General features: G+C 28.4%; 1 protein-coding gene across 1 annotated transcript; it reads right to left on the reverse strand.

Annotated features, from left to right (window-relative positions):
• Window positions 1-4,247: 4,247 nt before the first annotated feature.
• Window positions 4,248-6,242, reverse strand: LOC126686083 (acyl transferase 4). The gene is made up of 2 exons (XM_050380105.2): window positions 5,779-6,242; window positions 4,248-5,254 (listed from the first exon to the last, which is right to left on the reverse strand). The coding sequence occupies exons 1-2, from the start codon at window positions 6,184-6,186 to the stop codon at window positions 4,391-4,393; spliced, it is 1,272 nt and encodes a 423-aa protein (XP_050236062.1). The 5' UTR covers window positions 6,187-6,242; the 3' UTR covers window positions 4,248-4,390.
• Window positions 6,243-18,694: the final 12,452 nt, after the last annotated feature.

Raw genomic sequence — 18,694 nt, forward strand, 5'->3', positions numbered from 1 at the left:
AAATGTGTTATAGAAATACGATTGTTTATGTAAAATTTCAACTTTTTAAGTTTTATATATATTTAATATATATACATTTCGTATATAATCCGAATAATAAACGTGTGCTATTTTTTAATGTTAATTGTCTATATTTAGTATACAATTCATATATAATACAAATAATATACTATTTTAAAAAAAAAAATTAAAAAAATTTACCATCATCTTTGTCATCTCCATTGTAATAAAAGAAAAACTAAACAAAGTAGCAAATAGTAAACGACTGTTGATGAAGAATTACGATTCAAAAATTCAGATTACAAATCCTATAATAAACTTTAGCTTTATACATACAACAACAAATTAATTTCACAATACGAAAAAGACTACGACTTTTAAAATTTAAAATATTAATTAAGTTTTCTTAAGTTGTGTAAAATGAAAAAAAAATTAATTCAAGACAAAAATATGGAAAATAATTAATTCATCCCTTAACTTGGAGAAATTCTTAGGTTGATTTTGTCCAGCACGTCATCCATGAACTAAACCTATCACATTATGACACTTCATTAAAATAATGGCACTGTCGTAATATTACTATTCAAAAGTGTAAAAAAGTAATAAACCAAATTACGATAGTGCCACTATTCTAATGACGTGTCATAATGTGATAGATTAGTCCACGGATGACGTGACAGACTTAAATTAATGTATTAAGCACTTAATTGTTTTAAGTTGGTTTGATAATTGAAAAAGATTCAACTTAACTTATTCAGTTAAGTCAAAAAGCACTTAAAATAATAAGTCAAAAATTTTGACTTATTTTTTTTACTGAAAACATTAAGTTATTAAATATTAATTTTATCATTAAATAAATGTTATATCCTTATTATTTCCAACTATTACTCACGAATAAAAATATTTTATCTCATATATATCATTTTTTTAATATCACTACGGATGTATTATACTTAGATAAGCATTTAAAATTGCAAAGTACTATATTTTTCATTATAAATATTTTATTTTCTATTTTCTATTTTTACTTTTCTTTTTATAGTGTATATGTCATTTATTTAATATTTTTGCTTTTTAATATTATTTGGACTTCTGTTTGTAACACACAACATCAATTATCAGATTTAGACGGTTTTTCAATTTAAAAAATTAGTATTTTATTTTAAGGGCCAATTTATAAGTTAAAAGGGAGCATTATTATAATTTTTAAAGCCTTATTATCAATATATGCAACAAAAATTTATAATTTTTATTTATGATATATGTAATGTCCATAATATTTTTTATATATTATTTATTTATATTTTAAAAATTTAAATAGTTAATCTTTAAAGATTTAACATATAAATATAATAATTCTAATAATATTCAGTAATTGCAGGCTTGCAGTTATCAAACAGACTTATTTAATTCAGCACTTAAAAAAATCAGCAATTATTATTTTCAGCACTTAAAATTCAGCACTTAATTTTCAGTTTTATCAAACGCCACCTAAGTCTACCTAAGAATCTCTCCTTAGCTTGGCATGAAATTTCAAAAATGTCATTTTTAAGAAATTCAAATAAAAATTCCAAAGCCAAACCGTATCTAATTCCCTAGAACAAAGGGTCAACGCGCCCCCTAAACTTGTAACACGGGGTCATCTAACCCAATTTATACTTTTTGAGCAACTAATCCCAAAACTCTTTAATTTTGGGTCAAATAACCCATAATTATATTCTTAAAATGTGTGAAATATAAATTGGAGGCGATGAATGCAAAAAGGTAATCAGATATTTTTCTAATTGTTGCGATATAATTATTCTAAATTTATTGATTAAAATAAAAATATAAATTATGGGGTTATTTGACCCTAAAATGAAGAGTTTTGAAGTTAGTTGCTCAAAAAAGTATAAATTGAGTTAAATGACCCGGTGTCACAAGTTCAGGGGGCGCGTTGACCCTTTGTTCTAATTTCCTGTCCCAATTGAACCCACATGCATGAGATACATGAATCAACACAAAATTGGCAAAAAATAAAATTAAAAATTAATATTTATTTTATTTTTCAAGTTAAGCCATTAATAATTTTCAAATATCAGTTATGACCTTATATTTATATAAATTCAAAAATCATATTAATTTTTAGGCCTAATCACTCAAAAACCCCTCACCTTTAAACTTTTTTTCAATTCCACCCCGACGTTGAAAATTTGTCAATTTTACCCACTTTTGAATTTTCCGTTTTCAATTATACCCCAATATTTTGATTTTTGTTAATTTTTTTACTTAAATGATGAAATCATTCAATTAATTAAGTCTAAGCATGAAATTAAATTCCTTTTTATTCAAAAAAGTATAAATAAGTACTATATTTTTAAAAACTAACTAAAAACCATAATCAAATTAACACTAATTTAAATTCTTAATTAATTTAACTAAATTTAAATAAATTTTAAAAATATACAATTAATATATGCGAGACATGAAGAATGTTTTAAACAAATTTCCAAACGCAAAAGACGTTAATTAAAATTTTCAGGGTACAATTGAAACACAAAAATGCAAAATAGGGTAAAATTGACAAATTTTCAACGTCAGGGTATGATTGAAAAGGGGCTAAAAGGTCGGGGTTTTTTAAGACATTAGGCCTAATTTTTATAAGGACATTTTTATACTTTAACCATTTCGCTTCTTCTTCCACTGCCGCAACAAAACCACTGCCATCACACCATACTGCAACAACATCGGACCTGTAAATGAGCATATGCTACTACTCTTCCTCACAGACGAACGGTTGCTGTTAGAGGTGATGGATCGAGCTCAATAGTCCATGCGGAAGATGGAGGAAATATTTGCTGCTAATGAACAGTTACTACTGGGTTCCAGTCTACTGTTGAAGACTGTTTGCTGTTGGAGATGGCTAAAACAGCGGATGAAGGTGGCACTAAAGATGACTAAAGCAGCGGATGGAGGTGGCAGTACAGCAGGTGCAGGTGCAAGTAGCAGCTCTCAGTATTTAAGAAGATTTTAGTTAGAATTTTAATTAAATTTAGAGAAAATCGCAAAAATACCAAAAACAACCCTACCATTTTCACTCTATAAAAAATTAAACTTTATTACATATGTACTGATGTACAAAAAGTTTTCATCAATACCATTACGCCGACTTCAGTGTGTGTCAGTCTGACGCACGCTAACATCAGCATGGGTCAGCAGGCCTGACGCACGCGTCAGGCTTGGTGACGCGTGAATAGTGCACTAAATCTTATGTGTATTTTTTTTTATTTTTTTAAATAAAAATAATAATTCTATATAATTATTAATTTAAAATATATCAAAAGTTTATCTACATAATTTAAAAAAATACTATTAATTTTAATTTTAAAAATATAAAAATACACAAAGAATACAATTTTAAGAAATACAATTTTAATAAATTATTTATTAAATACATTATTGATACATAACAAACACGATTCTAATGAATATAAATAATGTACTTATCATGTATTAGAGATGTATATATTAAATATATTTATATAAATTTAATATATATATAAATTATGTGGTAAAAATATAATCATCATGTATAAATTATGTACCAACAATGTATACATTTAAAACATTTACAATATATATCTATCATGTATAAATTATTTATATGCGATGTATTTATTAAGTATATTTAAAATAATATATCCATCATATATAAATTTAATAAAACAATGTATATATCATGTATGAATTATGTATCGGAGATGTATAAAATATATATATAATACATGCAATAAAATTTTCAACATGTCTAGAAAATGTAACATATATGTATAAAAATTATATGTAATAAAATTTTTTAAAAAAAAAGATGTTTAAAAAACAAAAAAATTCTCTATATTTCTACTTTATGTGAGCTTTCCTCTTCTCCAAATATGAAGTTTCTACTAGAAATCGTTTAGAAATCGTCCTCTTTATTGGATCGGCGAACATATAATATTCCGTATTTTATTTGGAAGCTCAGCTTATGGGTTTGGAGATTGTACACATTGAGTGTATTTTTCAGATTTATTACAAGTCCAAAATATTCTTATTGTATTTTTTAAAAAAATCTGTAAATTTTTAATACCATTTGTTATAGATTTAAATTTATTGATTTAGTTTTTTCGAATTTAATGTAATTAGTTCTTTTTTGAGTGGCCCTCACTTAGTCGAAATGTCCAATTTCATTATATTTATCTAGTCCGATGTGATGATTAGATTTGAGACTCTTTATAATCAATTATTATCATTAATGATATTTTATCAAAACAAATGACAAATGTTTTATTAAATGAAACAAGCAACTCCAGCAAGAAATAAATTAAAAACATTCCAGTATTCTTTATCGTTTGTCTTAATCAATACGATATTATTATATTGATGTCATCATCAGATCAATAAATTCCTGACGATGGTCTTCCTCAACACACCAAGTCATCAGACGGATACCCTTCTCCGGCAACGGCAACGATCCCACAATACCAACAGGTATAATGCTAGACCCTTGAATTGGGACAACATGCACCGGAGGACCCCAACCATAATCCACCTCATTAAATCCTAACCTCCCCCATTCTGATATAAACGACGTCGTGTAAATTAGCGGTGGCGCAAATGGGTCCTCACCGTCGCCGTCTTTCAAGTACTCCCCCTTAATATACCTTTCAAATTCAACTGGTAGCTTAGCCTTTGCCTCTTGTATGAGTTTTACTACTTCAACGTTTGATGCCTGTGTCAACGAGTCTGACAGAGTTGTGATTGTCACTGGGTAGAAGCAGTTGCCGTAAAATCCTTCCGGTAACGGCGGGTTTAAGATTTGCCGACAATTCGCGAAGAAAACGAGCTTGACTTCGGTGTTTTGCTTGAAGTTTATTGCTATTGTACGTTGTTGCCAAAATGTAGCAGCTACAACTTCAAATGTGGAGCAAATTTTGCCTGTCGAGTCGAGAAATTGTTGCTTAAGGTGGCTAATTTGATGTATTGGAATGTCTATGTTGGCATGTTCTAGCTTGTAATTGGGCATTGGCGGCGGAAGAATCGGCAGTTTGGCGATGGTTGGTTGTTGAGGTGGCGGTGGAGAGAAGTCTCTACGCCAAACCGGTAAAATGCTGAGATGGTTAACGCCTCTAGCTAGCTCCCCGACGGCATTCAGGAATTGCGCAGCGCCTAGTCCGTCGCATATACTGTGGCAGAATATGAGTCCGATCACGAAACCTCCGCATCCAAATTGAGTAACCTGTAAAACAGGAAATGTTTGTAAGTGAAAATGATGTTGTACGGAAACTTATCGGAAACCTCTGTATCTAAAATCGGACCCTGTTACACGCGAAACTTATCGAGTTTCATATTTCAGATATATTTATAATTTATTCTTGTAAAAATATCAATTTTCCAATTCTCATTTTAGTATTTTTATTCCGAGTAAGAGACATTGAAACATACTAGATTATTAGCACAATGACATGTAAAGGATTATTGCGGTCTTTCAATTTTTGCATCAGGGTCAATTAATTTTATTTAGCTATTTTAATCAATTAGGTATATTATTTTCTATTCTTAAATCAATGATTGTATAATATATATGCATTAACGGACCATGATGATCTAATTTAAAAGTTAATTTACCTAAAGATAGAGAATATTCACCTTAATTGATTTAAAAATAGAGAGTATTGTTTCTAATTGATTCAAATGAGTTAAATGATCACGATGCACAAATTAAAAAACCATGAATACCCTTCATTAGTTTTCTAATTATACCTGCATCTGGACGAGCGGTTCAGTGCCATCAACCTCAGGATTGCGGTCAGGAAGAAGCTCATCGTAAGTTTCCGATTCAGCATTATCAAAGTAATTAACAGAATCAAGATTACAACTAGCAGTAGCCTCAACAAGCCATACACCTTCTCCAGAACATTCAATTTGAAGCTGACCCTGGCTAGATTCCTTTAGCCGACCAGCAAGAGGGTAATAAGGGACTAAAGCCTTCGACAACGCTTCTCTGATGAATCTCGCTGCTTCAGGGCCATGTCTGAACACGTGCAACGTCCTGGCGTTGCATCTCAGGATGAATAATCTATCAATAACAGAGAGATCGAGAGTTCCTGACGGCGTTTGCTCAAATGGCTTAACTAGTCCTCTACTTGTTCTTGATACGGAGAAAGCCATGATTAGATGATTGAGTATAAAATCTTGTCATCATTGCATTAACTATTTTATACATAGAACATGGGATAATTAATTAAATTAGAGACGAGATAGTTACTAGTTAGAATATAAATAAAATTATAAGCAGATACTAATTCTGCTTTACCTTAAAGTTTACTTTTGATTCGGTCCTAACATAAGATAGTGTCCAAGCTAAAACTGGTAATATTATATATCTAAAAGGTGCTTAAACAATTATATTTTGTGTCTTTAGCTTTAGGCATCGACTTGGAAAATGTAAAATACTTTACATAAATTGTGAGCATGAATTGAGAGAGTAACCGGAGAATTGCAGCAGATGATGTGATTAACAAAAATTACAAAATAACTACAAAATAGGCAAAAGGTACAAAAAAAAAACCCTCGTAGTTTTTATAAAAGTATAAATCAGCCCTTTTACTTTTTTAAAGTATAATTAAGCCCTCTTTGTTTTCAAATAGAACAAATAACTCCTTTTATTCAACATCATTAGAAACACTCGTTAATGGCTGACATGTCTCTCATAATCATATAGGGAAAAAATTCAAAAATAATTTTAATATTTAAAATATTTACTAAAAATTTAAGGGGGTAAATGTCTCAAAAATAAACTAAAAGGGTTTATTTGTTCAATTTTAAAATAATAAGGGTTTAATTGTTCAATTTTAAAATACGAGGGCTTAATTGTGCCCAGATAAAGTAAAAGGGATGATCTGTATTTTTGAGAAAAACTCGAGGGTTTTTTTGTATCTTCTACCAACAAAATATAATTAGTTATTAGCGGTTATTGAGGAGTGTTTCCCATTATGTTCTTTAGTTGCGCATACAGTAGATTTTCTAATAATTAATACTACTCAATAAATAAATAATTCTAATAATTAATAAAATTTTAGGAAACCAATTTTAATATTATGTTTTATTTAATATTTAATAAATTAATAATTTTAATAATTAATAAATAATTAATCCATCATGTATATTAATTATTAAAAAGTTGACTGTATATAATTTTTTTTATGAATATCTATGATGAGTTTTTTAATATGAATTACTCATAATTTGAAGTACATCAGGTCACTGTAATTAAACTGACAAAAAAATATTTATCAAGAAGAACAACAAAAACTAGTCAGTAATAAATGGTCAGTGAAAACAAATTCTCTTTATTTTTATGTGCAGAATTATAATAGGGGGAGGGAAATAGCAGGCGATCCATAAATTTCATATAGTAAAATGGGATTAAAATATTTTCTGGATACTGAATTATAAATTTTTTGCGCTCGCTAACTAACGTTTTATTTGTTACTTTTTATAATGTCATTTTTATTTTCATTACAATAGGAGGTTATTCATTCATTTCAGATGAAATTTTACTTACGTGGCAAATTGGCAATGTAAAATGGTTTCTTAACCCAACTTTGACGTGTAAGAATGCTAGGAAAAAACGACACATGCACGGCTATTGAAAAAAACGACACAGAGAAGATTATACTATTGAAAAACGACACACGAAGGACAATATCATGGAGTTATCTTCGTCACGTAAGCAAAATTTCGCCTGAAATGAATGAGTAACATCTCGTTGTAACAAAAATGTAACAATGAAACGTTGTTTACCGAAGTGTAAAAAGCCTATAGTTCGGCAGTTGCAAATATATTAACCCGTAATATATATGTACATTTTACAAATTTAAATTATTAATTACTATTTAATTATTAGCAACAATATAATTATTTATATAATTGCCTTTGACGAGATTCATATTATGAAAATATTGTATATTTACACCGTTACTTATAATATTAAATACATCGGTTAATTGCAAATTTAATAAATTATTAGATTCAACAGCTGATGAATCTTACATTTTTTATATTCTAACATGTTTCATTGAGAAAAAAATACACACATATATTAAATATAAACACTAAATTAATACATTAAACTAATTAATGTATAAGAGCGTTCACTTCATACATAGACGCCAAACAATTAGATGCAACCACCTTTGTAAAATATGTTATTAAATGCAACTGGGCAGTGTTTTTGTTTGATTCGCAAGTTTCTTAAGTTTTATTAATGTTGGCAAGTCAGGCTGTTTTCCATTTGTTTTTTCACCTGTTTGGTTGCCTTTTAAGGAAAGGAAGGGACGGCCAGTATCAGATATTTGCACAACAAATGTTCGTTTTTCCATTAGTACGATTATGACTTCTTAAAAATTTATTGCGAGTTTTAATTTTAATTTTCGATCACTTGAATTTTTAATTCATAGTTAAATTGTTTTAAATTTTATTTTGAATTCAGATCCAACGATCATAACTTTATCCAAAAAAGAAAAAAAAAATTATAAACTATTAATTTATTTTTCTAATAAAAAATCTATTAAAAACAGTTTCATAGCGTTTTAAAAAAATTTATAAAATCAACATAGTTTTGCAACCGTTTTGAAAAGCAGTTTACACAATGGTTTCAAATATTTTAAAAGGATTTCAAACAATTTCAAACGATTTATAAAGGTTATAAACAATATATAACGATTTCAAACAGTTTTGAACAATTTTCAAAAACACAATTTGCAACTTTTATTTAAAAACAGTTTAAAACAACAGTTTTAATTTTTTTTATAAAAACTTCAAACAATTTATACAGGTTTTAAAATGAAATAGTTTCAAACAGCTTACAAAAGTTTGAAAATAATTTACAAAAATATCAAACAATTTAAAACAGTTACTAAAAATAGTTTCAAACAATCTCTAACAAAGTTAAATTAGCCTCCAACAACTCCTAAACAATATTTTTCAATAGCTTATAAAAATCAAATTTTATATCCATTGCTAAATAACACTTTGACAATCGTGTTTAAAATATATTTTAGGTTTCTAAAATACAGTTTATACAAGAGTTTCAAACAGTTTACGAAAGGATTTCAAACAATTTCAAATATATTTCAAAAACATAATTTATAACATTTATCTAAAAACAATTTCAAACAGTTTATAATGATTTCAAACATATGAACAATGTCAATAATAATTTAATTAATAGATAAAAAAATTGAAAGTGGAAAAACGAAAATCCAAAAAATACGGTGCTGGCGATGGTAAAAACTTTTGTTGCTTCAAATTCTTTGAGACGAATACGATCGATTTTGCATCAGTGATAGTAATGGCCTTTGATTTCCAAGACTTCAATAGGTCATCTCATTCGGTTAAATTGGATAGAATAATTGAAACTTAAAATGGAAAAAATGTAATAAAAAAATTGGCTTATTCAGTTAATTTGGATAATTTAAATTTCAAATAGAATCAAAAATTAAAAATTTATATTTTTTTATCCAAATTGAACCGACAAACCCCAAATTTATAATCACACCGGTTGAAAGTCATTAATTTGATCGATCGATAATGTTACTCACCCTTACTGGTGATATTTGAACTTATCCATACCTGAAAAAGCGTATTTGAACGTTTTCATACATGAAGGGTATATTTAAACATTTTTATTAATAAAGGGCATATCTGAACCTTTTTATATATGAAGTGCATATTTGAATCGCAAGTCAAACATTTAGAGCATATTGAACCACCTTTCGTTCAAAAAGTCACGTTAAATTCCAATTAAGTAAGGATTAGCATATTTTCAAACGGCATTTTAAAAAGGAGCTTATTTGATCCTTTTTAAAAACATAAAGTGTGTTTTAGCACTTTTTCAAACATAGAGTGTCAACTTGATCGAACAGAGGATCAAAAAACACCCTCAACTTGGTACGAAATATCAATTATACCCAAGGTCACGATTTTGGGTCAAAAAACACCAATAGTTCCCATTTTCGGTCAAAAAACCCCCTCTAACACAAAAAGAGAGTGAGAATGATAATTTAACCTAATTAACTATACTTAATCCTTTGCCAAAAAAAAAACTATACTTAATCCTAATTAATTTTAATTAAAATTCTAAGTAATAATAATTAATTAAAATTCTAACTAATAAAATATCAAGTACCTATTCTACCATTTTCCCCTAATTAAGTTTAATTAAACTCCTAACTAATCTATTTAACCTAAGCAAAAAGAAACAAAATCTAATTAACCCAGCCGCCAACCACCATCTTCAACCACTGTTCTTCGATTCAACAACAACAATGGACGAGCAAAAGTTGTTATTCGAGTCTAGCAACAATGGACGAGCATCAATTGTTCTTCGAGGAGAAAAAGAAGTCGCCGTTGCCGTCGCTACTCTTCTTCCTCCGTCTTTCTTTCTGCCGTTGCCGTCGCTGAACCTTGACCCAATTGGATCCTCACCTAGTGTACAGAATACTGGCGCTGAATTTTTTTCCCTTTTTTTAATTTCAATTGGAACGAGGCTTTCATTTTTGCTGCTACTGCTAACGTCGAGTCACCGTTGCTTGTTCGTTGGTGATGATGGACGGTGGAGAAGAAAATAAAAACGGTGGTGGGCGGTGGTGGAAGTTGTGTGGCGGCGGGTTCAAATAATGAGTTAGGAAAGATGAAAAAGTAGGTTAAAAAATAGGTTTAGAAGATGAAAATACAAAAATCCGAAAAGGTCCTTAATTTTTATTTAAAATTTTATATTGTATATAAAGTTTTAAAATTATAAGGATTTAATTTATATTTTAAAACCATAAATGCTAATTCAAAGAAATAGATTAATTTTAAGGACTATTTTGAATATTTCACCCTTTATTTATAGAGAGTGAAATACACTTGCGGAGTTGAGAGTGGGGGAGGGTGTGGTTGATCCATTTTGCCATAGTAATGGGCCTAATTGATCTAATTTCGTGACCTTGGACATAATTGATACTCCGTGCCAAATTGAGGGGGTTTTTTGATCCTTTGTTCCAACTTGATCCTAGGGATAAACATGAAAGACATATTTAACCCCTTTTTTTTAAGATCCAAATCTTCTCAAGTTCACTTAAATATAATAAGTTAGATTTGTTAAACTATATCATTTGGGTAATAGACACCGGGGGGTATTCAAACTTTTGCTATATTTCATTTTGGTTACTAAATTTTGATTTCTTTATTTTGGTTACTACATTTTAATTTCTTTTCAATTTGGTTACCGAATTTTAATTTCTTTCCAGTTAAGCTATCAAACTTTAATTTTTTCAATTTGGTTATAAAATTTAGTTGCCACGTCCTCTCTTTTTTTTCCTAAAAACTTCAGTTGAAATAATTTTAAAATTTTGTAATCAAAATAAAAAAAAAATCCAAAGTCTGATAACTAAAATAAAATATGACGATAGTTTAGATATCTCCAATGTCCATTATCCCATTTATAGAATATAATTTACAAATGAAATGTGTAAATTTATGTGCTAATTTCCTTAAATACATGTTTCGCCAAAATAATTACAATTTTACATTGCAAATTTTGAGTTTTATTTTTTGACTTTTTGCCCTAACTTTATTTACCTGTTTTATTTTTTTATTTACCAAAATACCTTTTTCGGTTTTTCAATTTCGGTTTTCGGTTTTTTCAGTTCGGTCAACCAAACCAACCGAACCGAACGGCAGTTTTTTTATATAGTGTAAGATTAGTGTATATATAGTGTTAATTTTTATTTTTTATAGATTTTTTTCCTGAAATTTTTTATTTTATTTTTTATAGTGTAACAGTAGTGTATATATAGTGTTTTTATGGTGTTTATATAGTGTAAAATCAGTGTATATATAGTGTATAAGTAGTGTATAAGTGGTGTATAAGTAGTGTATAAGTAGTGTATTTATAGCATTTTGTAGTGTTTTTTGTGGTTTAACCATGAAACACTGCAAATACACCATAAACACTGTAAATGCACCATAAACACTGTAAATGCATCATAAATATACTAAAAAACGGCAGAAATACACCATTAATACACCAAAAATACACTAAAACGTAAAGATATTATAAAATTATTACAAATGCACCATAAATCAATATTTTCTTTACAAAATCAGTAGCAATAAACAAATCTATAAATAAGAGAAGACAAAATTAATAATTATATGAACAATGGAACAATTTTATAAACAAAAAATTATAAATCTACAATAATTTATTTACAAAATATTTAAATCATTAAAAAAACCTAAAAAATTACAAAAATCTAAAAACGAGTCGAGAAATCCATAGCGCGAACGGATAAGACGAACGGACTAGCGCGAACGGAAAGGACGAACGGAAAAACGACTGGAAACGACGAGAAATCCATCGGAAGTAGATGAACGGAAGTGCGATCGGAAAGATGAACGGAAAAGTAATCGAAGGAGATAAACTGAAAATCAAATGAAAAAGAAGAAGAAAAGAAGAGAGAAGAAAAGAGAAGAAGAGAGAGAAGAGAGAGAAAAAAATGGCTATGTAAAAGTTTAACCTAAGATGAGATAAATCTTCTTTATATAGTGGGTATTTTTGGTAAATAAGTTAGCTTATTAGGTAATGTAGTATAAGAGAATAAGATGTGATAAACAGATAAACGGACCGAGAACAGCAAAGGCCAATCCACAGCACATCTCGGACCCACCGAGATAGGTCAAACATAACAAATAGAGCACACCAGGGGCGACTCACAACACATCTCGGACTCACCGAAGTACACCAAACACAACTAATAAGGATAAACCGGAACAAACCAACATCACAAACCGATCAGAGCGACAACCTAAAAATGTGCATATCCCGGTAGTCACCGAGCACAACCACTCCGAACACACTGGACAAATCTGTCAGAACGTACTCTGACATTCCAGACAAAACAGCTGCACAGACAAAGAGAATGAAGTCAGACCTGTCGGCCCAGACAAAGAGAAACAAAGACATTAGTATAAAAGGCAAAAGGAAAATAGGTAAAAAGGTTAATTTTCTCTTTCTCTCTCTAAACTCTTAACCACCTTTCACTTCTTATTCTTTCTCTCACTAAAACAGTTACTAACTAGACCGTCGGAGTGGTTTGCCGGAATCCCCTTCCGGCACCCTTCTCACGGTTGTTTTGTACCTTGTAGGTACGGCCTTGAAGTGTCCATCAGAGCTAAATACAATTCGAGATCACAAGTTATCAAGATGGGATAAAATGGTGTAAATATTTTATCCAAAACAAGTATTTGGAAAATAATCCCTAAATTTATTCGGTTGATTTAGGCTCCTTCAATCTACATTTTTATTTACAATAAATAATGTAAATTTATTAAATTTAATCTTTTATAAGTGAACTTAAAAGTATCTACATTTATTTTTCAAATTAAAATGGAAGAAGTTGTATCAACATCTCTATCAAGTACTATTAAGTAGAAGTCATTTTCCTAATTGAAAGCACGCGAGAGAGAATATGCCTCCATTAAATAGAAAGCTATCACAGGTATAAGATGTCTCTCCACACTAATCTTTCTTGGGTAGAGATTTTCGCACTCCACCATTTTATAATAGCACTCCAAATTTTAACAAATAGACTAAGATATTCCTATGGTTATAGTGTCTGTTGTTTTGCTGTTTTTTGTTACCCCTTTAAATACAGCTATTTCTTCATACTGTATGTTGTTTAGATATTTTTTATTCATAATTTTACAATTCTTCTTATATGTGCAGAGAAGTCAATTCTATTATTGTTATTTTTTAATTCTAAACTAATTCTATTATACTTCGATTATATAATTTTTACGTATATAAATTATATATATCGTTGTTTATTCAACACAGTTGATTTATATTCATTAATTACTAAATCAATTTGTTTTTAGAAAAATGTTACCAAGTCTGTTATATTTAAAATGTATTAGTATTGAAAATTATTCCACAAATATAATGATTTACATCTTCGTATTGAAAACAAGAAGTACCCTATTATTTTTTGAAATACTTTATTTTTTTTAAGCAAAAATTTAAATACTAAAGAATAATTCATAGGTGATGCAGTTTCATTACCAACGGATCAAGTTCGTAATCTGTCTCTAATTATTGTCGGTGCAATCCGTCACTATTTGCCGCATTATTTTTCTATTTAGTAATTTGTGTGTAATGATGTGTGTAATGATTTACTGACAGGAAAATTATTGACCACATTTAGTTTCTCAAAAATTTATCGGTACACAAATTTACCGAAGAAATTTTATAAATTATCAATATATTTATCTGTCGATGATTACGTTATTTTTAGTAGTGCCACTAAAAAAGAAAAACAATAGTTATTTAATTATTTGTATATAATTGAGTAAAATGATAATTCTCTTCATTGTATAATAGTAAATTATTTTTATTCATTTGAAAACATATAATTTTTTTTTTCTAAAATCATTTTACAATTTTTTTTCTTTAAAATATGTCATTTTTTATATTACATTGATATGAATTAAAATTTAAATATTAAAAATAGTCAATTTTTTTAAATTAAAATATCATATTAAGAATGTACCGTTTAACTGTTAAAATATATATATCTTAATTAATATGAATTTAATTAACTATTTTTTTTTTTGGTAAGCCCATCCGGTTTCCAAGGCTACGCCCTGACTAATCCGGATCCGACCCGCGTCGCGCACCTGGCATGGTGGGTGAGTCTGCCAGTGGGAATTTTTTGCATTCACAAGGACTCGAACCCGAGACCTTACTTAAGTGATACCAAGCCGCTTACCACTTGGACCAACTCCCATTGGTTATCATAATATGATAGGATAGTTCAGGGATGTTAGATTCCATCTTAAAACCAATTGGTTTTAATTAACTATTATTGAATGGTGAGAATAATACATAGTTATAATTTAAGCAATAATTAATAGAAACCGGTAAAATAGATAATTGAATATGAGTTTCAAATTCAAGAATTGAGTTAGGAGTTATTATCATGTAGGAGGGTAAATTAGCCTTTTTGAAATTAGTTGGAGTGCTGTTATAAGCTTTTGGAGCGCGAAAATCCGTACCCATCTTTCTTTTAATAGATCACTCTATCTTTTAGTAATTTCTTCTTCTTGGTCGCTATTAAATTATTTAATCATGAAAATTAAATTTGACTTTAGGGTATAGCCTACCTATATAAGTAAAACAAGATAGAATAGATGACTTATCAAAGAAAATTAGTTATTTTTAATTATTTTTGTTACTGTGTTTGTGGTTTTATTTTTCCTTGGATTATCACTATCTTGAGACAGTTTGGAATATTTTAGCAAAATAATACTTTACGTGCAGAGATAGCAAACATATGCAGAGAAATAAACTGATTTTTTTTTTCATAATTGTCATATTATTACTTTCTTTAAAATTACTATTGTTTTTTTTTTTTGCCAAAGATAGACCTATTCTACTTATTAATAGGGGTTAACAGTAGTTAATTGTGTTTATATATATTCCTTTTTTAAATCAGCTCACTGGCTGCTAAGATCTGGGTCGAACCCGATATGTATATTATTATGACGGACAATTATAAATAAATTTGATATATAATTTTAGAATGTGTAATTAAATATTTTTTACTAAAAGCATCCGATAGAACACTACTAAAAACAGCCATTTAGCGACGGATTTTTCCGTCGCTAAATGGCCAAATTTCGTCGCTAAACGTGTTTAGCGACGGATTAGCGACGGACAACATCCGTCGCTAAATATCTGGTCGCCAATTTTGCAGCGACCGAATACTTTTTATTTTGCGACGGATTTAAAAAAATTTGCGACGGATTTTGCGACGGATTTAAATCCGTCGCAAATTTTTAAAAATAAAAAAAATTATTTTTTAATTGAAATCGTAAAATGAAATATTATTTAAACGGTCAACCACCGTCACACACCCACTGGCTATACAACACACACCCGCACTGACCCGCAAATATCGCAAATTTTCCAACTTCCCAGTAGGTCACCCATCCTTCACATTACTCACATCCACTCCTCTTTAACTTTGTAGTTCCCCCGCGCGTGACTCCAAATTATCCAGCTCAGATTATTGTTTTATATCTATGTATATTATATTTAAATATAACAAAAAGGTACTCCCGCAATTTACTCCCATATTATATTAAATAATTATTTTTTCATACTAATTATTTTTAAATAAAATAAATTATTTTTTAATAATTATTTTAAATAAAAACAACAAATTATTACTATTACACTTTACTCCCACATTCTAATATAATTTTTTAATAAATTATTTTATAATTAATATTGTTTTTATTAATAAATATTTGTTTTAATAAATATATTTTTTAATTATAATTTTTTTAATAAAAATAATACTTTTAGCGACGGATTTAGTAATCCGTCGCTAAAAGTAAGCATTTAGCGACGGATGTGGTATTCCGTCGCTAAATGTATTACTTTTAGCGACGGATTACAAAATTCGTCGCTAAAAGTGAAAAACAAATTGGCGGGATGAATCCCGCCACTTTTAGCGACGGAATTTCCGTCGTTAAAAGTGGCGGGATTCATCCCGCCAATTTTCTTTAGGATTTAGCGACGAATTTTGAATCCGTCGCTAAATCCATCGCAAATTTTGATTTTAGCGACGGATTTCAAATCCGTCGCTAAAATCCGTCGCAAATCGACTGTTTTCTAGTAGTGGAATATATATATATATATATATATATATATATATATATATATATATATATATATATACATTCTCATGTTCTCCACTCATATCTTTATATATATCTTTTAAAAAATCTTAATTGATTGTGAGTTATTTTCATATTAATTAATTTTATATTTTTCTATCATAATACAATTGTCCACTTTCTCTATTATTTATCTCAAACACTTGCCAAATTTTATTACACTTTAATTTTTAAAATTAATTTTAATTGTTTTTACTTAAAATCTACTATTTATTATCATTATCTCAAAAAATAAACTAGTCATAATATTTAATAAAAATATAATATAATAAGGATTCTTTTCAAAACTTTTTAAAAAATATTGGCAATAAATTAAAAGTTTCCAAAACACTGGAATTACAAAAATACCAAAAATAAATACACCAAAAAGCACCGAAACATGTATACAAGATACCTTAAAATACAAAAGAAATAAATTAAATTAAACACCAAAAATGCATAAAACAAACACTGCAAATAATTTATTTTAATTATAGTTGATAATTTTAAAAAATTAGCTAATCACATTAATTATATATATTTTTATTTCTAATTGTTATCTTTATTTTATATTAATGAATTATCCAATTAATTTAATCAGTTCAATTTTACATTTTTAATAATTAATTCAATTATTTTTAATTTTAATCGATTCAACTTATTTGATTAAATACCTTGTTAGTGGGTCCTCATCAAAGAAAAAGCTGTAGCTTTGTAAGAACGGGCTCTACTTTGATACGGAAAGTGTAAAGGAGAAACATTAACACAAGATATTTCAATTTCACGTAATCTCCATGTGTTTCTAACTTTACATGTCTGCAACATGTGTATTAAGACCATCAAAAAAAGAAGAGGAGCAAACATCTTGGTCTAAAAATATTGTGTTCTCTTTTTTCTCTAAAAAAATTGTCTTTTTTTCATCTTTTTTTTAAGAGTGGGAGAAAATGATTTTTCCGGTTAACCGAAAAATCATCTTCTCCGCCCATAAAATTAATTAGTATAGATCTACTTTTGTTGGTTGAATAAGGCTTTTGTTATGAAGTTTTTGATTTTTATTTGTAATTTTTTATATTGAATAATATTAGGTCTTTTGGGTTAATAGTTGTTACTTGTTAGATTTAACAAGGTATTTGGTGGATTTTCAGACTTTAGATCCAGAGTCTTTAAGATCTAAAAAATATGTAGAGAATGTTTTTTTAAATCTATACAAGTTCTTGAAGATCTAAAAATTTGAGGGTTTTTAGATCTTTCAAAATTCTTGTAGATCTATATTCGGAGAGTTTTGAAGATCGATTTAAATTCTTAAAGATCTAAAAATAGGGTGGTTTGTTGGTTTATCTTACTAAGAATTCATTGAAGATGAAGACCGGAATGCTAGACTCAACTGGATAGAGCGGTTTCAAAAGCAAAATCGGAAGAAGGACTATCCGAGTATCCCGTTTACGAGAAACATAGTTTCATCGTTGTTAAGTTTATGCGGGAGCCATGTCACAGATTTTTTTCCCCTTCGATTATTTTTTGCTTATTTAAAAATTGTTGTTTAACTTCTAGTTGTTCAAATTTGAAAGATCATAATTTGGGTTGTGATATGATTTTCATAATTTGTACTTGTATTTTCTTAATGAATTTTTTAGCTTTGAAAAAAAAAAAATTGTATTAACAACAGCAAAATCACATTATTATCATCATAATTCATATCATATAATCATAAATTTATAATGTCTTTGTTGAGTTTTTATTTATATATAAAATTACTTATGTTTCAATCTAAAATTTCAACTTAAAAAGATCAACATGTTTTGCTCTTTTATTTTGATTTAAACATTAACTAAGAATAAATTAATGATTTTAAATAAAAATATCTTCAAATTGATCAATTTCATTTTTTAGATGACAAAGATTAATT

The sequence above is a fragment of the Mercurialis annua genome, linkage group LG6 (assembly GCF_937616625.2).
Source record: "Mercurialis annua linkage group LG6, ddMerAnnu1.2, whole genome shotgun sequence".
NCBI classification, from domain to species: Eukaryota; Viridiplantae; Streptophyta; class Magnoliopsida; order Malpighiales; family Euphorbiaceae; genus Mercurialis; species Mercurialis annua.